Source organism: Tiliqua scincoides, chromosome 1, assembly GCF_035046505.1.
Source record: "Tiliqua scincoides isolate rTilSci1 chromosome 1, rTilSci1.hap2, whole genome shotgun sequence".
Lineage (NCBI taxonomy): Eukaryota > Metazoa > Chordata > Lepidosauria > Squamata > Scincidae > Tiliqua > Tiliqua scincoides.
Genome location: NC_089821.1, coordinates 37690210 through 37712269, shown reverse-complemented (window position 1 = coordinate 37712269; position 22060 = coordinate 37690210). Strand labels below are relative to the sequence as shown.

General features: G+C 43.0%; 1 protein-coding gene across 5 annotated transcripts in view; it reads right to left on the bottom strand.

Moving 5' to 3' along the window:
• The window catches only part of ANO5 (anoctamin 5), an 89434-nt gene that overhangs the window by 10142 nt on the left and 57232 nt on the right, over positions 1-22060 (bottom strand). For 4 of the 5 annotated variants that reach the window (XR_010794890.1, XM_066637132.1, XM_066637101.1 and 1 more), the window contains 10 exons: positions 21415-21566; positions 17665-17742; positions 17074-17148; positions 15006-15225; positions 13770-13939; positions 11549-11646; positions 10026-10156; positions 6234-6439; positions 3321-3502; positions 2061-2166 (listed from right to left, as the gene is read on the bottom strand). Coding sequence is in view for 4 of the 5 variants with exons in the window: in XM_066637132.1 (XP_066493229.1) it covers positions 2061-2166; positions 3321-3502; positions 6234-6439; positions 10026-10156; positions 11549-11646; positions 13770-13939; positions 15006-15225; positions 17074-17148; positions 17665-17742; positions 21415-21566 (1418 nt within the window). In the remaining variant the exon portion in view is untranslated. The remainder of the gene's footprint in view (positions 1-2060; positions 2167-3320; positions 3503-6233; positions 6440-10025; positions 10157-11548; positions 11647-13769; positions 13940-15005; positions 15226-17073; positions 17149-17664; positions 17743-21414; positions 21567-22060) is intronic. The other variant, XM_066637123.1, reaches the window with a different exon arrangement.

Sequence of the window (22060 nt, the reverse complement as noted above, 5' to 3'; positions counted from 1 at the left end):
AAAGTTTTATAGAACGTTGTCTGGATTGGGTCAATCTTCCACATTGAACAGGCATTGGGATTGGCATGGAGAGAACTGTCGGACACACTTGTGCCTGCTTCCAGACTTGCCCCACCATCTTGGGGATTCAAGCTGAACTTCACAACCCTGGTGACAATAAGAGGCCAGTGACAAGAAGTCTCTGGAAGGCTACCTGAGGGAAGCCAAGAGAAGGAGCCAAGAGACAGATAGAGGAAGACAGGTGAAGTAACCTCCTTCCCACTGCTGAACTCTGAGGCCTCATTGTTGGGTCAGCAACCTTCAACGAGTTGAGGGATAATCAGCACAGAGGACAAGCATCAGAAGTTGATGAGCCCTCACTATCACCCAGCCCCATAGACTTCAAGATAAGATTCAGGTTCATAAAGTTCATAGAATGTATGGTGAAGAGGGTCCCCTGGAACTTAACCCATTTTTCCCATAAGCTTAGTGATTTGGTATCCGCTAATTTGGTATCCACTAGGTTTTCCAGGAACCTATCCCTAGAAGACAACAAGAACTGACTGTATGTGATAGTCTAACACAGGGGTGTCCAAAGTTTTTGGCAACAGGGCCACATCATCTCTCCGACACTGTGTCAGGGGCTGGGGAAAAAACTATTTACATTTAAAATTTGAATAAATTTACATAAGTTTATGTAAATGAATATACTAAAGATGAACTTATATAAATAAATTAAGGTCTTGCAATAGCTCAAGGCCTATAAAAGGCCTTGCACAAAGCAATGCTGGCCTTTCCTTTGCTGCCACTACTGCATCACAGATGTGAAACAGCGAACAGTGGAGGAAGCCCTCATCCCACAACTCACACGAGAGGTCAAACAATCGCCCTCATGCTGAGAGCAGCTGCATTGGGCCGGTGAGGGCTCCAGCAAGTCTCCAGAGGGCCAGAGGCTCACTGGAGACTGGGGAGTCCCTGAGGGCCGCATTGGGAGTCCTCGAGGGCCGCAAGTGGCCCCAGGGCCAGGGTTTGGGCACCCCTGGTCTAACGGGTTAACCTTTTGAGGCTGCAACCTTATTAATGTTTTCTTGGGAGTAAGTTCCATTAGATACAAGGGGACTTATTCTGAGTAGACATGCATGGTCTGTGCTGTAATTATAATATGCACTCTAAATAATATGGGATTTTACCCCAATGTAGTTTCTGTTAATGGTACCTGCATCCACCGGCCGAATCCTATTCAAGGATTCTACAGCCAAGAATCCTACAGCCAAGGATTGGGCTGGCACCCGAGGATTTTACGACAGTGGAACTCATAAAAATGGTTTCCAGCAGCATGCACAGACATTACGCACATGCTGCTGCAACTGGTGGCAGCACAGAAGGCCCACCACTGGACTGGGAAAGGACGTCAAATGGCAGAGAAGGAAGAATGGGGCAGGGAGGGGTGGGCAGGGGAGTTCTCTGGAGTTATGGTGGATTGGGAGGGAGGGGGAACTAGGGCAGGATTGGTTGTACTCATGTTCGCCCATATCCTAACCCCTTCCATCTCCCTTTCTGCTGCCTTTACGTGCCTCAGACATACACCTGCAAAACAGCAGGCATAGATCCGAGGCGTCACATGGTAGAAGTGGAGGTTTTCTCTGGGGAACGTGAACAAAATTTCATTTAACTGGAGGAGACCATTTCGGCTCCCCCCCCCCGCCTCCCATGGATGCAGCATGCAACTCATTGGTACAGCTGCTTCAGCAGGAAGGGGATTTCCATGGGTTTGGGTTGTTTATATATTTCTATCTTCCATGTCTTTGTAGTTGCTTTTACTAACTTAATATTTGTAGAAAACTTACCAAACCCCAAAATATCTAATCAACTTCTGTCCGGTGAGTGCTTTCGTTAACTCCACGCAAGCAACTCCTTTCCCCTTTGTTGCTGGTTTTTTTTTCTTTCAAAAAAACTACTTGTACCACATGCTAAAAATTTTTTTGTAACATCAAGATTTTGTACTAGACTTCACCGCCCTTCTTAAAACTGCATACTGATGCTCCAGTTTATTGATTTCAGAACACAAGGAGAGGACTTACCTCCATAATAATTATAAAAGCCATTTTGGCAGCCAGAATGTGCCAGAACTGCATTGTATGTGCATATTTCTTCTCATGGTCTGGTGGATATCGATAGTCCCTGTACCTGTTGAATATAAATATGTAAAGGTGAAGGGCCATGTTCAAATGCAGACAGATTACAAGCTCTGTGGCATTTACATTCAAATACAGCTGTCATTTAAGAAGCCTTGTGAACTTGATCTTCATGCTTTGATTTGTTTTCCTTTTTTAAAAAAAGACAGAACTGTTGTAACAGGTTTGTGTCTCTTTGCTCGTTTACAGCAAAAGATAAAGGAGGACATGCTGGCACAGCAGTGTACACACAGCTTAAACTTGTCATTACGTATTGTTTGGATAACTCTGCACAGGATGGTTGATCATGATGTAGCATAAATCAGGGAACAGAAATGAACCATAAGGTGTCAGTACAACTCCTGGTTTCTGGGCAAAGGGACACTTTTTAAAGTTGTGGTCATATCAGCGTGGGAAAAGCAACTGTCTCCTTCAGCCCCAGCAGAGTATCTTTTCTAGTGTCTGTTTGCTGTAATTTCTTCTGCATTTTGATTTAAACTGTTAGCCTTCTGAGACAGGGAACCATTTATTTAGATGTAAACCACTTTGTGAACTTTTGTTGTTGTTGAAAAATGGTATATAATAATAGTAGTAGTGATAATAATTACAGCAATCATAATATGATGTAGAGTATTTGATCAAAAAGCACCATTAACCCATTGCAGATACACAACAGGGACCAAATTTGTATACCTGCCGGTTGGGCAAAAATGGGATAAAGCCCAACTGGTGAAAATAAGAACCTTGGAATAAATGGCAACAGGCCATATACGTTTGGGTGCTGTGGCAGCTTTAACTACAAAAACTAAAAACGCATTGTTTCCATGTTCTAGTACAGGTCTTTAACCTTTTTCATGCCACAACCCCGACAGACAGACAGACAGACAGACAGACAGACAGACAGACAGACAGACAGACAGACAGACAGACAGACAGACGTGACTGGGGATCCATCGTTGATCCTGCTTCCCCTGAGACCCTACCCTCACTACTGCCCGCTCCCTGCCCCTGTAATTTCTAATATTCACATTAGCTAAACTCCTGGAGTAAACACAAGTCTGTATTCTGATAGCTAAAGTGGCCTGAATTTCAGGACTAAAAGCACTATACAAGGATTAATGATAGAAATCTACATAGAAAATATAAAAGGGATTAATTGCAACTAACCTGCAAGTGGTCACGTTCTCTAGATTAAAATCAGGTTTGTAAAGTGGAGGAAAATCTGAGACGTTGAATATAGAGAGGCTGTCACTAATGTATCCAGACATGGGTGAATTAGAATCCGTATAATAGGCATAAAAATAAACTAATCGAGGGATCATATCAGATGTGAAAGCCACAATGAATGCCTGTAGAAAAGAAATTGTGCTATAGGTTATATTAATCCTTTCTTAATGTTTTCTTAATGAAGTATCCAGTTACCTTTGGATGAGGTAGGAGGTATAAAATGAAAGGACAAAATGGTTGACAAAATGAAATATGAGCTCCAGTTACAATCAATAAATGTTTTCTGAAACAACAAATGCATTTCCATCCATGAAAGTATCCTAACTTGGTGATGAAAGGCCAGAACAGAAGAAACTATCTGGGTTCCCTTAGGGCAGCAGTTCCCAACTCTCTGAGAGAGTTTGGGTCACTGTAAGTGCTTGTGGGGGAGAGGCGAAGGCAGCAATGTGATCATCACAATTGCGCCACTGCCGGGGCAAAAGGATATTCTTAAAAGCTTACCCTTGGCAGCACTGGCCCTCTAGAGCAGCCATATTCAACCATTGTGCCGTGGCACAATGGTGTGCCATGAATGGTCCCCAGGTGTGCAGTGGGAATTTGGGAGAGGGTCATTTATTAGTAGGGCCAATGGGGAATGTGAGCACCCATTGACAGCATGGTGTGCCTTGTCAGTTGTTGGTGTGCTTTGAACATTTTAGTGCCTTGTCAGTGTGCCGTGAGATGAAAAACAACAACAACAACAACAACAACAGTATTTATATACCGCTTTTCAACAAAAAGTTCTCAAAGCGGTTTACAGAGAAAATCAAATATCAAATATCTAATGGCTCCCTGTCCCAAAAGGGCTCACAATCTAAAAAGATGCAACACCAGCAGACAGCCACTAGAAAAGACACTGCTGGGGTGAGGTGGGCCAGTTACTCTCCCCCTGCTAAAAAAAAAAGAGGAGCACCCACTTGAAAAAGTGCCTCTTAACCAGTTAGCAGGGGTTAGAAAAAGGTTGAAAATCACTGCTCTAGAGGGTGTAGGGAGCTCACAGACCCCTCTCTGCAGGCCTCCCCAAGCCTCAGAACAGTTAAAAAAGTGATCGTGACCCCACATCCCGTTTGTGACTGCAAATCCAAAAGTGGGTCACAATCGCCTTTTTTAATCTGTTCTGTGGCTTAGGGAGCCACGCAGTGGTGTCTCACACACTCCAGAGGGTCGGTGCTGCTAGGAGTAAGTAAAAAAAATCCTTTTGTCCATGGCAGCAATGTGATTGCTCTCCCCTTAAGAGACAGGCAGAGACAGGGCTTCCCTGGTCAGAGCATCACAACACCCTAGTTTGGTAACTTCTGCCCTAGGGAGAGTATTCTGCATTGTGGAAGCATCATAGAAAAGGTATGGCTCTGTCAGGGTTGGAGCATAACCCAGAAAGAATTTGCAGGCCTGAATGTATGTATATAAACATAATGTATTTGTAAAGTGCTGAGTCATCATGACAAAGGGTCCACAACTCACTGCAGTGCAAATGTGTGTAAATGTATGTGTAAATGCAGTGTAAATGTATGTGGCTGATGCAATCGCAGGGATAAGATCATGCATCACAAGACAGGGTGTGGCAAGAGGATGATACAACACCCATCCTGATTGGCTCACAGATCCTTATAAGCAAGGCTGTGACAGCCCTCATTTGTGGGTCGCTGGCGGTCGTGGAAAGTCGTGTGTGGTGTGTTATTTGTGGTATGCTATCCTACAAGTTTGCCATGCTGCTTTGTCTATGCTGCTGCAGCAAATATTTGTAAATACAGACTTAATTGGTGGTGGAAATCTGCAGTGTCTGTGTATTCTCTGCTGGGTTGCAAGCTCCGTCCTTGAAGCTGCATTCTGCTACTCTGCCTGATAAGGAGATACTCCCTCCTCGACAGACTCCAAAGATTTATAATGCCTACCTCACAACCCAATCCTAACTAGGACCCCCATGGGCTGCCCTTTACAACATCAGAACACAGTTGTATGTCGTAAAGGGCCATACGGTGGCATATGCAGCACACAGCCAGCAGCCATTTTAAGTCTGCTGCTAGTGGTGGAGGAGACCTTCACAAGGAGGCTGTCACAAGGAGACCTTCATGACTGTCCCTCGAAGGATACAGCACATGCTCCTGTGGCAAGGCCGTGAAGGTGGCAAGGGATTTAGTTAGGATGGAGGGTCCTCTTAAATGGGACTTGGAGTAGCATTCCCCCCACAGTTTGGAGGGAACTGAAGGGTATACATGGGATAAAGCATTCTGTTAAGTCATAAACATGGGTGTAACAATGTGTGGCAGAATGGCAAGAGGGTGAGAGGCAATTTCCCTTCTTTGATTTTGCCTGTAGCATATGAAGTGGGCTTGGAAAGACCAAATCCTCAAATGCAAAAACACTTCCTTCTTTCTCGTGATAGTACTTTCTATTCAAACACATTTCTAATGGAAATTAAAATGATCCCACTGTTTATCATTTCAGTTTGACAATACAGCTCCAGGCTGTAAAATTCTGACTCAACTCATGCCATAAAAGATGGAGGGAAAATTCCATTTTTAAATAAAGAGGGGGAGAGGGATTTATTCCACGTATGAAGCTTACTAAAGAAATCATTCTTATTGTCATGTTATTAATAATGGATTGCTTTCATGTTTATGATTTACAAGTTGATTAAAAACTGAAAGCAATGGGACATGATGTGAATAAATTGTTCCACTGGAGTTATCAGGACTTACAGCTCAACCCGAACTGAAGTCATATGAATGTTAAACTATTTGTTTGCAGTGTAGGAGGACAGTGTCTTTCAATCTGCTTTTCAAAATAAAGAATATTTGTACCTTTTCTACTTACATTTGTGACGACAGACAAGATGGCCAATCCATTTAGAATCTCTTGCCAAATTCCAATGCTATGGGCTTTGGCTGCCACTGGCCTTCTAAACTGGGTTGTAAGTTTCCAAGAATCAACACGAATCTCCAAGATATTGTTCATCAAGGCAAGCAGGGGAGCCAAAGGAAAAGAGGCCACAAACAGGGTAATAAATCCAAACTGAATAACTATGTAAAAAGAAGAAAAACAAAAGTCAAGAGCAATTATATTTGAGCTGATTGTAGCTACTGGCATATCAGAACACCTACTAACAGTTAACCAATTTGGGGCATAAGGAGTAATTAAAATAGAGTATGCAAGAATATGCTCTAATTAAAATAGGGCATGCAAGTATTCTTGCAGAAAAGCACATATGTGTCTTTGTCACTTGAATTTCTATTTTAAGTAGTACAGAAAAGAGAAATTAACACAGACTGAATGTTCAAGATAAATAGATCAGATTTAATTTTAACAGGCTAAAAATCTGTTTGCTAAAAAAAGGCTGTATGCAGAGGAATCCTACTACTACCAAACCCTGATTGTAGCTGTCCCAGTCCCATTCCTAAACAAAAGGTTTTCACAGGGACAATGCAATCTTGTGATATCATTGAGGGCCTGTCAAAGTGGGCACAACTGGGGGAGAAGGAAGCACTTCTTAAATGGAAAAAGGATGCAGATATGGGTAAGACAGAGGTTCTCAAACTGGGGTGTCATGACACCTCAGCCAGAGAAGCTCTGCCTGTGCCCCTTTAAGAGGCGGAGAAAGGGGGAACTCAGCAATGCTATTGGGTTGACTGCACCACTGCCAGGGCTTTCAGGGACATTTTTTACACTTACCTGAGCACTCTGGGAGATGCGGGGAGCCCTGCAGACACACCTGCAGGGCTTCCCAAGCCTCATAAACTCTAAAAATAAATATTGCAATCCTCTTCCGGTTTCATGATCAAAAACTGGAAGTGGGTTGTGATTATCATTTTCAGATTTTACAAGGCTTAGGGAGCCCTACAGGGGTGTCCTCGGGGCTCCCCACACCCCACAGACGCCGGCATAAGCTCAGGTAAGCGTAAAAATGCACCTGAAAGCCCTGGCAGCAGCGTGATCATCCCAATCAAGTTGCTGCATTCCCCCCCCCCCCCCAAAGACAGCAGCTCCTGAACTCCCAGAGAGTTTGGGAACTTCTGGGTTGAGAAAATCTAACGATTTTAAGCTGAGCTTAGAGCAGCAGTTTCCAAATCTTGGCATCCCACAATGCCTATGTGCATTGCAAATACAGTGCATGGCTCCTGGGAGTGACTGGCAATTACGTAATCACCAGTCACTTCCAGGTTTGGAGACTGGCGGGACACTAAAAAAGCCTTTGAGAAGGCCCTGGTTGGCCTTCTGAAATACAGAGAGATCTCCCCACACCTCAGAAGGAAGACTGGAGCCTTCTTAAAGGCCTTTGTATCATCCTCGTTGCCAGCTGGCTAGTGGTCCATGGCTCCCCAGGGAGTGCCTTGTGATGCCCCAGGGCATTGCAACACACAGTTTGGGAACGACAGGCTTACAGGGTTGAACACGCCTTGTATTTTTATTACATTTTTCTGTATAAATTTACTTGGAAGTAAGCTTTGCTTTTGCAATTGGGTTTACTCCTAGGTCACTGTCAGACCAATCCAACTGGTCTAGCCCAGTGATGGAATGTGTGTTCCACTAGTGCTGGCTGCAGAAAAGTAACTACAAAGCGCACTCCAGCAGTGCACTAAGTAGCATGCTGCCAGACTGCCGGCTGCACCATTGGCATGTGCTGGATCCTATCCCCTCCTTACCTCAGCAAAATTTCTGGTGCCGGTCCAAGAAGACCCATTGTAGGGTGAGACTGGCGGAGGGGAAAGGGTATTTAAACTTCCTGGTTTGATACAGCACATACCTTTTTGGAATGGCTGCACCAGCAGGGTGGAAAGATAGGATTGGGCTGTCAGTATAGGACTGCAGTCCAGATTATTAATTTTATGAGGCATAATTCAGTAATAATTAAATAACATGAATATTTATAAAATTTTACTCTAGAGTGGTCATGGGAACAAAAGATGAGCCTCACTGGATCAGGTCAAAGACAATTTAGTGCATTTTCTTTCCCATTATAGTAGCCCAAGCAGCTGTCTGCAGGAAGCCCACAAGCCGGGAAGGCACACCCCTTTTCTCCCATTGCTCCCCTTCGTGTAACAGGTAGACAGTGATAGATTCACGGAGGACCAGTCTATCTACTCACTGTCTAATATTAACTAAGTTAGTGGCCATCACTACATACTGTGGTAGCAAGTTTCACAGATGAGTAGTGCTTTCAAATAAACAGGGAAAAACTCTTACAATTATTGATTAACTACCATGGTGAAGACCAGTAGTTATGTGCAAAATGGCAACCAGTTCAGCAGTGCTAATTTTTTCTTAAACCCACATCTTCACTAAAAGTAACATTAGGTTTGCAAATTTCTAAAACCTTTTTTATCCTGCTGTGCAGACAAAGGGCTATGCAATGGCCATGTCAGCATTGGTCTATAAATTGTACAGTGGTTGTTAGCCACCATGCGCCATCTGCTGGCTGCTCTGTGAAATCACCATGAAACAGCTGTTGGCTTCACATCTTGTGCATACAGTGGCATCAGAAAAGTTAAGTATGCAGCATGAGGGAAATTGCAGTTTCTGCTGTGTTCAGCTGTGCTCAAGGTAATCTAATGGCCCAATCCAAACCACTACTTATGCCAGCAGAATGCTAGTTCCACTGGCACATGCTGTAACACAAACACCATAAAGTGCTTTGCAAGAGCACAAAGACCTGCTACACCAGTGGGAAGGCCAGAGCCTTCCTGGAAACACGGACTGCTGCGTGGATGCCCACCAGAGCAGATAAGTCTGGAGCAGGGATGAGGGGAGGACAGGAAGGGGGTGGGGGAAGGGAGATAATGCTTGGAGATACCAGCAGTGCCAGCATGTGCTTTAGCATTCCCAGGCCTGATCCACCAACACAGATCAAAGCAGACGGGTACCAGGCACAGGTCCAAGTTCACATATTGTGGTTGCTGGGGTTTACACCAGTGCAAGAGAACAAATGTCCCCTCACCTCAAAAAGACCTACAGGAACCAAAATTCCCCTGTGGGATGCAGGGTAGCTTGTGCTAGTACTGCTGTATTACCTCATAGGAATTTATGCTGCATTGGGCTGCCCATACGATAGACTGACACATGGAGTGGGCTGTTTACAATGAATGTTTATTAACTGTATTCCTGCCCCGGAACATGAAATAAGAAAACACTGATAATTTTACAGTGCACTGAAACTGTAGAAAGTGTTTGGGTTTTTGTGCAGATTCTGGAAAGCCATCCTGTGTTTTATCTCCACTGTGTGCCTGACTATTCAGAAGTGAGTATCACTGAGTTCAATGGGAATTACACCCTTATAAGTGTGCACAGGACTTCAGTTTTAGTGGCAATCTCTTCTTCCATACTTCATTTTGGACTTACTGCAAAAAGCACAATCATTGGAATTGCTAATATTACAAGTACAGATGTATGTGGAGTACATCTATACTTCATACAGTATTTTTCCTGTGTGACTGTATATTTTCCCCATGTGAGCCAAAGGATGGATGAATGTGAGCCATACCACAGAGGAAAAATAGGAAATGTGAACCATGTACAGAGGAAAAATAGGAAACACATCAGTTTAGTAACACGCAAGCAGAGAGCTCTTCAAAAAAGTTGTTTTTCCATTTCAAAACCAAGCTTTGTGCTTACCCATTTCTAAGTATTCATAGAATAGGCCCAAAGCTCCAAAGTTCTGGAGGTCATGATCTTGCTCCCATCTACTGTAGACGTTCTCTGGGTTGTTCCTGGCTTTCCGACGGCCCCACCAATTCCAGATCCAGCTGTGGATTGGGAAAATAGAAAACATAGAAGAGGGCAGGTAGCCAAAGAGATACAACATTAGAAGGAGAGAATTGTGTCTCACACAGAATCACACCAGATGCATTTCCAAAGCACGGCTCCCATCAAAAGAAACAATTCATAAGACATACAGAGCTGGAAAAAGGTGACAGGGTTGCTGAGTAGCCTAGAAAACTGGTTCTAGATAAATCTGGAATTTATCTTTTTTCCAATCCTCTTCCAATGTTACATTTAAAATCAAGGAATGTGAACTACCCTGGTCCTGTACTCCTATAGTAAACAGTTTCTATAGTTAGAACTGACTTTTTTTACACTGTGACTATGATCTCCATTATAGTGCATGACAGACAAACTTCCAAAACCCCTTTAACACTCTGATGGTTTATCAAGCAGAAATTATCTGGAAAGAAGTCATATCCTGAAGGCCAACTATCGTGAACAATGGTTAAAAACTCTTCTCTTTTTCGTTTGTGTGAAGTCAGGTAGAATTCAGACTGTTTCCAAAACCATTTAAGTGAAGGAAGTATTGGAAGGGGCAACATGGTTTAAAATTCTCTCCCAAAAGACCAACTGAGAGGATGAGGAGCTGGGCAGTCCTGGAGTGTGTGTGGAGGAAGGCTCTTGCAGTTCAGTGTGGGCACCTGGAATGGGAGTGGATGCTGAGATGAAACACAGATCTAAAATCATTGAGCGACATCACTGCTGAATCACACTGCTAAATGATTTGTGAGAAAGATCCCTCTAAGGGTCCTCTGTAAAAAATGCAGGTTTGTTTGAGGAGCTGTGCTGTTTCTTGTGCTGTAAGGTCTGGTAGAGTGGAAGAGAGTATCCCTATGACTTGTGGTGAGGGGGGTTCTGGCAAGGTAGAGACTGATGGCAGTGGAAGAATCTCCAGACGGATCAGTACCCTGGAAACCTGAGCTGCAGAATCTGAGGCCACCACAGCAAATATTAATGTAGTATGCCAGCATCACCACTTACTAAGAGTGGAACTACCAGCAAAGGAACACTGAAATGGCTGAAACAAGTAGCTCAACCATTCTTATCATGCCTACAGGGTTTATCTGAACTTAGTGAAGGAGATGTTTCTGCTCAAATATTCAATTACTTTTGGCCATCCTTTAATATGCAGTTAGTTTTTGTAGGAACATGGCAATATTCCTGTTCTGCCAGGCACTTCACCAGGCATTATACATGACTTAAGTATGCTGAAACAGTCTTGGAACACCTCTGGTTTTATTTATTTTAGTTAGGCACTGTTAATTAGATGTATTGATTTTTTTTTTTTTAATTTGCACATCTCCTTGAATCCTCCCAATGGAAGAGAAAAGCAGCAAAGAAACAGAAAAAAAAAAAACTAATAGAGCACTTACGGCACAATAGCCTCTTGGATATTGCCCCAGATCTGTTTGCCAGCCATGATAATGGTAAGCTGTGTTGTCAGTTCTATCAAGCATCCTGCAGGATCACACTGATGAAAGAAAAAGCAAATCACAACTGGTGTGTCACCTGAAACACATGCAACGCTAACACAAAGAAATAGGAATTGTTTAAAAAGAAATGCTTAGAAAAGGCTGTTGTTCTTGTCAGCTCTACCCCACTCCCCAAGGGGGTGTACAAAAACACTGCCATATGGGCTTCATCCTGCTTGACTGCAGAGTGACAGTTCCTCATAATGCATGCTGATGAGATGCAGTTCACCAAGTATATTCACTGTATGCTCCAAGCCTCACCACTGAGTTGACAGTTTGCAGTCATCAGGACAGGGAAGAATGGTGAATAATAGGATCAGTAACATAGGCACAGTGCTGATCTCAGTTTTAAATGCTATTGAAAGACTACAACCAAAAATGTGGCAGTCTGTTTCAAAGCTGATCCCTCATTTCTGATTCCTGGCTACATATAGCTCTGTGCCTATTTTTTCTCAGGCTCTTCTTTCAAGCACTCCTCTCTTGCACTCATTCTTCTTGGTGACTCACTCTTCCAAGTCCCAGCCCCCAAGTCAACCTGCTTCCTGTAGGTGGGCTGCCCCATCAACTGCCTGCCTTGTTTTCTTAGGTGCATGTTTCTTTTGCTCCTAATCTCCTAGCACTTTCGGACAACCCTATTTCTTTCTGAGATCTGAGCAATTCAACTAATGGCAGCCAGGGACTGTTAGGATTAGAATCCAACAGCTGCTTTTCGGTGACACTAAAGGCCCAATCCTAACCATGAATCCATTGGCAGGAAGGCAGGTTCTACCGATATAAAGGCAGCTGTGACAGTCTGCGCAATAAAGCCATCAGTGCACATGACTTGTGGCCATGCATGTGCAAATGGATGAGACACCCACCAGTTCTGTTAAGTTGATAGCAGGTGCGGGTGGTGGGAGAAAAGGTGGTAGATAAGGAAGAGTGCCTGAGAGGGATGGGGCAGGTGGCAGAACGGGGGAGGGAGGGAGTGGATTCTGCAGGCACCATCGTGCACCAGAATCCTATCTCCGTTTTTTGCCCTCTTCTCTTTCCCTCTCTCTCTCCTCGGTTCCGTGCCAGCAAAGTGGCAAGAATGTATTTGAGGATACCCATTGGAACAGAGGATGCTTATCTCAGGATAAGAGAACAAATGTTCCCTAACCTCGAGGGGACCTCCAAGCCAGTCTCCCGAAAGATGCAGAACACACTCCATTGGTGCAACTGCTTCAGCAGGGGGGCTTAGTTAGGATTGGGCTGTAAGGCAGCTTATAGTGCAGTCTTCTGAAAGTTTGTTCATAAGTAAGCCCCACTGTGTTCAGTAGGTCTTACTCCTGGGTAAGTGTGTATAGGACCACAGCCTTAGTCCATTACTGCTCAAAACTTAATTACCACAAATGCAAATCCTAGTTAGTGTGTTACCATATAAATTAAAAATTTACTATTTGGGCATGAAGGTAGAGGCAGAACCTCATCATCCAGGGCAGAATTTTGGCAACTAGAATTCTCTTAGCACTTGCTGATGGGTTGTAGCTGAGTGGTAGAGTATGCAACTTACATGCAGAAGTCATGCAGCATGTCATTCAATCTAGGTCAGTCTTCTTCATCTCCGGGCAAGCTAAAGACAACGCCCTACCTGAAGGCTTGGAGAGCTATGCCAGTTACAGACAATACTGAACTAGACAGACCAGCAGACTGACTTGGCAATTAGTGGGCACAAATCTGAGTGGCCTAGGTAATGCCACTTGGGCTGGGGATGGGGGCTGGGATCCAGCTTGCACTGTTTCAGCTTGCTTCATTCCCCTCTTGGGCCAGATTCACCCCCAGGCCTCCCTCCTCCAGCCCTGAAATGGCCCCTGCCTGCCTCCTTCCTCCTTCTGCACTCTCCAACTCCGTGCTGGTCTGCGCTGGTTGGCACAAATTCACCCTGTCCCAGCATCACTCCGGTTCCACTGGGCCAGCCTGCTCCTGAGTAGCCACAAATCTGCTTTACGGCACGTTTGTGACACTAGGGAGCCAGTACAAGTGACTTGTGCAGGCTTAGGGCACTGTTAGGATTGCCCTGAATGCTGGCTTTCTGATTTGCCCTGACAAACACCTGGACATTTGGCAACCCTGCCTCCCCAATTCGATGATGACTCCATACCTCTTCATTTCTCCATCGATTAAACATGTACGTGTAAGAACTTGGATATCCCACAAATTTCCCTTTGAAGAATGCCACATAGAAACAGGAAGAGTAGTAATTGACAAACTGAAACAAAAACATCTTCATGGTGAGTCTGTTCTCGTACTCAAGATGCGTTCTTGGGATTTCTGCAAGAGCAATGAAGTAAGCATGATTTAATTCCCTTCACACCATGCAGAGTATGCAAATTTACCCACCCTCCCATAGTTATCAACGGCCAGAATTATACTTCAGGACTCCAGAACTAAGAGAGCAGAATTTCTGAAAGAGGACTTCAGGAACGTGAATTACATTTTTACCACCAAAGGGCAGAAGCTATAGAGCAACAAGGCAAATCCACATTCCCTAATCTGAATGACATAATCACCACAGCATGATTTCTGTAGGTTAGTATTATTTGGCACCATGGAATTACTTCTTGAGATTGATGTAAAAGCGCACAGTATAATTGTTCTTCTTGCATTTATCCAGCTGGATAAAATGAATAGAAGATGTCAATAGAAATGAAAACATTTTGGTTTGCTGTCTGTTTGCTTTCTTTAATTGGGATTATTTTCTCTGTTCAGAAAGTACTTATTTTAGGGATTCTAACTGATTTTACTATCCCATTTATTTGCTGATAAATGATGAAACTGGGACATAAAAATCACGCTGGTGAGATAGTTAATAATACAGAAGGACTTCACAGTCTCAGTGTTGGTACAAATGTAATTTTTGAGGATTAATGTAGCAAAAGCCTATGCAGGTGGTCTACTTGTGTGACACGTAACATTTGGGAAGAGATTCCTGGAAGATCCCTCCTCCTCTGTGATTAACACAAAAACACACACACAACATCACACACACCATGAAAAAGGAGAATTGATTTTTTATGTGTTCTTTTCTGATGTGACACTAGTCATACAAGGAGATCATTCACATAAGCATATAGCATGAGTAAACCATTTGCAATAATGTCTATACCGATTTTCATTCATAAGATTATAGAGCTGGAATATACCTAAGAATCATCTAGGAGCCAAATCACGTGATATAAAGGCCGGCCCAAAAAAACACTTTCCCAGGGATGCTAGCCAACCTGGCCAAATGGAAAACTGCCTCCATGTTCTGCTTGAAAATACTTGTGAATATGGCACAACTATCGCAATGCAGAAATGCATCTTCATTCATTCTGATCTAGTGCAAAATACCTACCCATATCTGTGATCCAGATGGCTATCCTCTCATATAAAAAATTCAGGATCATGATGATGACAAAATTCAGGCACGATGCGGTGAGTGATGTTGCCAGCTGTGGCGTCAGTAAGTTTTGAATAGGCTCCAGGGATTTTGTTTCCATGATACTAGCAAAAGCAGCATAGACTGCAAGGCGGTAAACTATCACAGCTATCATACTTGCAATGATCAAAGAAATCTGAGGGAAACCACAGAGATTTAAGGCCACTGACATTTTGTCATCTACCACTGGTTGTTTGTAAGAAGAAACTTCTGTGCATTTTATTAAATAGGACTCAAAGAATGAATCTGCACATTGTGAATATTTATGCAATAAGGAAAGGACTTTACCACTTCAGGCTGCAAGTGTGGGGATGGGGGCTGTGTATTTGATGACTCAGTATTCATATCCTCACTCAATTATCTAACACATCAAGAAGAGCGCTACCTTGATGTCCTAGTGGTGTCCTTGACCAAACACTGAGATAGGCTATGGAGGGGTGACTGTTTGGATACAGGCAAGGAGCAGAGGGGTTGAAGACAGGAACTATAATCAAGAAGAGGCCAAGGTTGGGTAGCAGATCACATGAATGAGGAACAGAGGGCCAGAAGCAAGAGATGTGGTCAAAGACAGAACAGGATCAGGTACCAGGTGATGCAGAGGACCAGAGATAAAAGGCTAAGACCTGGGTGATGGGCAAGTACCAGAAGTAGTAAAGAGAAGCAAGGACATCTATGTTTCTATTCAAGCAATCATCCTGCTGGGCTGATATAGAAGTAGAGGTGTTATAGGCCTGATGCAGTACTATTGGGATACAGGATCAGTGAACAGTGCTCAGTTCAGCATTGTAATCTTGAGGGTGCCCTTGATTCATGTAGGTTTAATATGAGGGGCCTGCTGAAGGGCTTGGATGGTGCAACAGGTAAGCTTTGATCCCAGGACCTACACCTTGTTTTTTTTACAGGTGGGGCTTTTTTACATTCAAGGTCTTAAATATGCTACTCCACCACCTTTAACCTGAAGTAGTAAGTCTCCAAAGAGCTAAAACGTTGCATTGTTATGAACATTTAGATTTAGTAGGCTGTGTAAATTCATGCAAAGCACATCAGTGGGATGCTTTTTATAAAATTCACCAAAAATGTTTTCAAACACAAGAGTTGCAAACTTGAGCCAATTTGATACAGATACAGATGCATTTTGCTTCTCTTTTGCAAGACATACTCTCATTTCCCAATTGTGAAATATAGAACACATGGTGTGTGTCACTACACGGTGTGCTCCCTGAAAGTCAAATTGGCTCAAAATAGAGGATACTACTATTCACAACCCGATTTCTCCAGAGCATTAATATCAATGACACTATTTTCAAATTAAGAACTAGAGGTTAAAAAAAAAATACATATATATTTTATTTATATATTATAGACTGCTGTTCTACCCAAGTGCTCAATACAGTAACAATAACTGCTGCTTAGCAAGTCAAAATCTTTGGCAATACTAAGGCCAAATTTCTAAAGCACTAAGAATCACCCAGAACAGAGGACCTGCAAATATATGGTCTCAGTTTTGGATGCGGAGCACTCTTTTCTAATGTCAAACCACTGACCCAACAATGCTGTGGTTTCCATGAGAGATCAACTTCTTCCACAGATAAACCACTAGTCAACGGCAGACACATGTCTAAGATTGCAATCCTGTGGCCTAGGATAAATCCCACTGAACTCAGTGGGATTTACTTCTGAGTAGACCACCAAAGAACAATGCTGTTATCTTCACTAATGCATTTATTCAAAAGAATTTTGATTAAAATCAAAGGGATTGATCTCACATGCGGGTTGTCAATGCATATTATGATTCAGTGTGTACTTTGCATGATAGCAGGAAAACATACAAGAACATGTTAGTTAAGCAGTCTCTTAGCAAACAGTACTAGCAGAACAAGACCCAAAGCAAAAGCTTCAATATGTGTTAAAATTCAAGCTTAAGAGGCAATCAGTTTCTTGTTAAACAGAACATGTTAAAGTGATGATTCTAAAGGATGCTCACCCAGAATAACACTGTAGTTCCCGAGATGAAGAACCGTACAGCCTGGCTAGTTAAAGGCAAATAAGGCTCCATCTCCTGAAATAGTCAAGCAAGCATAGCACATTTCACCACCCGCCATCATAGTTTTATAAGGAGCACTGCAAAAAGCAACCTCAACCGCTGTGACAAAGCAAACACTCCACAAAAACCATCTTTATACTTCCCAAAATGCACATGGCACACTTCTTCTTATGGGAGAAAGACAAGAATGGAGGAGCCAAAAAACAATATATTTATAGATTGGAAAGTCAATAATCAGGAACTCAGGTCTTTGCCCACTGATGAGATGGTCCATTTTGTTACCCACAAAAGTGACTGGGTTAGGATCTCATAAACAGAAAGGAGGTCCCATGGTCGAACACAGTTCCTGTTTCAGCTCCCAGTATTCTCCATCCCAAACTGTTTGACAGCAAAAATGTATGGATTAGACCAATTGCTCCCATCTGGCATTGTCCTCCATGTTCTCAAGTCTTTTTACTTTCCCACTTGAAAAAATGGCGTGTTCCATTAGTCGTCACTCTAAACTGCAGACCATGTGCAGCCCGGTCTTACCCAAAATAATACTCCCAAGTACAACAAGCTCAGTTTTCCATAGTCATTTAGGGTGTTCCTCTTTAACAATTCTACTTCCTAGAACATCAGACCAGAGAGTTGATAAATGAGTACTTTAAGAAAGGAAAAAGATTCCACTGAACCTCTTATTAATTCTACTTCATAGTGTCTTACAGCCAGATCCAAATTCAGATTAAATCAGAAGTCCCGGATGATACGATTTAAGCAATGACCCTATACATACTTGAAATCAATCAGGATAAAAGTAAGTTCATGTATCATTTTTTACATAGATATGTCACCACAAGGTGAAAAATCCTTGTAGTAATTACTTAATACACTCGAAAGCAGATGTTCTCAAACAGGGGCGTCACAATGCCTCACCCTAAAGACCTCTGCTTGTGCCCCTTTAAAGAGTGGGGAGGGGGGAATTCAGTGACACAATCTCTAGGACTGGAGGCTGCCAGGGGCACAAGGGACTTTCCTGTATTTACTGGAAGGAGCAGCAGCCTCCCAGACCGGGGGGGGGGGCAGGGAGCCCCACTGAAACCTCCACGGGGATCCTCAAGCCACGGAAACTAAAAATAATGATCATGACCCTCTTCCTGTTTCACAATTGCAAACCAGAAGTGGGTCATGGTTATTATTTTTAGATTCTCCGTGGCTTGGGGAACCCTGTGGAGGCTTCTGTGGGGCTCTTTGTACCTCTGGGAGGCTGCTGTTCTTTCCAGTAAGTACAAAAAGTTCCTTGTACCCCTGGCAGAGGCACGATCCTAGAGATCACATCGCTGCATTTCCCTCTCCCCCACAAAGACTAACTGAATTCCAGAGTTTGGGAACCACAGTTCTAAAGCAATGAAACAGAGATACACTTAAGAGATGTTGAAGCAAACTTCTGCCATTTTCCCACTCCAAGATCTTTTCTGACTTGGATGAAAAGCTGTGTACAAATGAGTGGTTTCATCAACTTCCCTTATTTAACATAATGGCTGAATTAGAGAAGGGTTTCCCCTGGGAAAAACAGAAGTGAAGGAACCCAGTGACCCAGATGGTTCCTCCACAATACCTTTCTTTGCCTCACACTCTTTTTTCCAGGGAGTATTCAAAAAAGAAAAAGTGTTGGAAGCTGCCATCAAAAATGTATCTGCTGCCTGCTTGCAAGAGGGCGCAGCCTCAGAAATGTAGGGGAGGTTCTCAACTGGGTTCTTCCAGTGCTTTTTAAAGGGGTTCTCCTCCGGGTGGACATTTCCCATCTCCCCTTTCCCACAGGGCAGCTCACACACAAAAAAAGCTGCCAAAGGAAAAAAAAAAAAAGCTCTGCCAGTCCCACCCCCCTCCCGCACCGGTTTCTCTTCTGCCCCACCCTTACCCTGTTCCGGAACGTCTCCCCCCCCGCTGACTCAGTACAGGGTGTCGTGGGCATTCTTTACAGAATGTTTGCTACGCCCAACACTGGCGGTACACTCGTACTACTGACACTAAAGAGCTCAGGATTGGACACTGACTGCTGTTAACACCTTTTCCATTGACAGCAGGATATCCTTCTAATTTAGAAGGCTCAAGATGAATACTCTTCATAAAGAAGCTCCACGTGTTTCCAATGGCTGGAATCTTGTCTCCCACTTGTGAAATCAGGGTATTCCTAACCATTACAGCATTTGTGATTGCTGTTGCTATGTTCTCATGTGGAGATTTTGGTATTAGGATTTGTAACATCCTGCAAACAAAATGCTGACTTGTCAATAGAAATCAATATACACAATTCATACTTCACAGACTCTTCCCTATTTCTTTGGTCAATAGTTTCCAATAATCTTTCCCTCTGTCCATGTTACTCCATTAATGCAAAAAAAGAATTTGCCTGGTCCCCAGGTTGTGTATGAGGTTTTTCTTTTGGCCCCATTTTCTCACTGATCACATGGCAAAAAGTCTTCTCTCTTTCAAGCTACATATTCCATTCAGGTCCCAACCCATTTGTGAGGGAGGAAAGGGTAAGAAATGAAGTGGTGAGCAAGCAACTACCTAGAGTAGGGTGGACAGGAATTTATGAGATCTTCCTCTAAGCCCCAGAACAACTAAGGGCGCAATCCTAACCAACATTCCAGCTCTGACATAGCTGTGCCAATGCAGCATGCACTGCGTCCTGCAGTGAGAAGGTAGTCAAGGGGGCCTCCTCAAGGTAAGGGTATGCTTGTTACCTTTTCTTGGGGTTGCATTGTGGCTAGGTCAGTGCTGGAAAGTTGGTTAGGATGGCTGTTGTGAAGGTAGCATAACAAAGGCTGTTGGAACAGTGGAACGATGGCTGTTGTGAAGGAAGCAAAGAGTGAGAGTGACGTGTGTCTGGTTGGGCCTCCAAACAGAACTGAGAAATAGAATGGAAATGTGGGAACTGTTGCTTTCGACACACACTTGTGCTATGATCCTTTTTAAAATAAAATCTTCCTTTGAGTGGATTAAAGGAATAAAGTCTTAGGAGTTGATATATGCCAGGTTCGCTCACGCTTGGTTCTGGAACCTGCTTTCAGTACTGGAGCTGTATCCTGGAATCAGTGGAATTGCCAATGAGCTTGTGCAGGTGTAATTTCCCTCATCACTTAACAACTGCATCTTATCCATACACTCAGAATTAAGGTACTAAGGATCCAAGCCTTAGTCCCAGTACTTCTCTTTTGAAAAAATTAAATGCAGCCCCTTCCCCATCTGCAATAGCATATTGGGCAATCAGGGACTATGGCTTGATTCTAAAGTTTTCTGAATCAACTAATAAATACTTGGGATGACATGTACTGATTGTGGTACCAACTGAAAGTCAGCTTCATTACACAGCTTTTGAGCTACAGGAGAAATACTTTGTAGCATTACAACTTAGTGTGGAGAGCTCGGTTAAACTGGGATTAAGCTGCATGTCAGTAGCTTTGCTGGAAATACCTCTCTACCATCCAAAACAGAATTACAGTAACTTGGTTCACTAATTTTCTGCTTTCACAGCTCAGGTGTGCAAAAGCAGTGAGGCCACTCCAAGTGTTCAGAACAGAACATGACACAGTCTAGCTGGGACTATGCCAGTCCAATACATAGTGGAAAAACCATGTTTGAATAATCAAACACATTTTTAAAAATCCTGAGCTTGGAAAAGTAGGCCAGTGAAAAGGCTATTTCACTAGTAGGCCAGTGAAAAGGCAAGGAAATAGCTTTTTCCCTGAAGTGCTCTCTTTTTATATGCAAGGATTTTTTTGGTGCAGGGAAGGATTAAGATATCCATTCTCCATTCTGAAGCAACAAAAACTTAGAAAGGACCATTCTTTCAGAATGACTGAACTAGCTACTTCTACTTCTAACTACTTCTTAGAGAAGTACTAATCAGACCAACTGATTCTCTAGTGCTACTAGTTTTCCTGCAGGAATGATGCAGGGTTGCATTTGGAGAAAATCTAATTATTTTAACATCTGCAGTGTTAGTCTTAAAATTGCAGGTGTAAAACTCTTCTTTGAACTGCACAGTGACTTTAAATATTAGCAGGACCTCATCTTTCCTCATGTGGAGGCATAACCTCATCTAACCTCATGGTGGAATAACCTCTGGCTCTGACATAGTTCTACCAAGCATGCAAGACACGGCATACAAGAGTTATAGAACTAACCTGTGTGGAACTCCTGCGCTGGAGTTCCACACAGAACAGACAGCTGAATTTGCCTATGTCTGAATGATTTTTGACTTCCAAACTCAGGTAACCATTTTATTCAAATTACCTGAGTTACCGGATTCTTTCTCTTTTTTGTACATTTTGCTTCATACTCCGGCCTCAGCTGGAGCAGTTGTTGCTCTTCCTCAAAATCAACTAAATCCCACTCATATTCAAGTCGAGCTTGCCGCCGCTTCCAGAACTCCAAGAAAAGTGTAACTGCAATGACAAAATATTACATGCTCAAGGACTAAACAACATGAGAAATGCTATTGACATTCAAGTGCATGCACTCCAAATACAAGTTGATTAGAAGTTTAAGTAAAGCATCAATTCCATATAAAATACTTTCGTTACACTGAATTCCGTTGCTCTGCATGCAGAAGGTGCCAAGTTCAGACCCCACACAACCCAAGGCAGAGCTGAAAAACACCATTTTGAAACCCTGGAAAGCCACTACCAGACAATGTTGGCAATACTGGACTAGACGGGCCATTGTCTGGCTTGGGATAAGACAGCTAGCTATGTGGGTAGATTTTAGATTTAGAAACCTTTATTGGCATTAGCTCATGTTCCAACAAATGAGTCATTGAAGTAAAATAAAATGTAAAATAAAAAGAAATAGAGTTAAAAATAAAATAAAATAAAGGTCACACAGATTTTAAGGTAAAATACAAACAAATCATACAAATAAACATTACACTAGTCTCTTT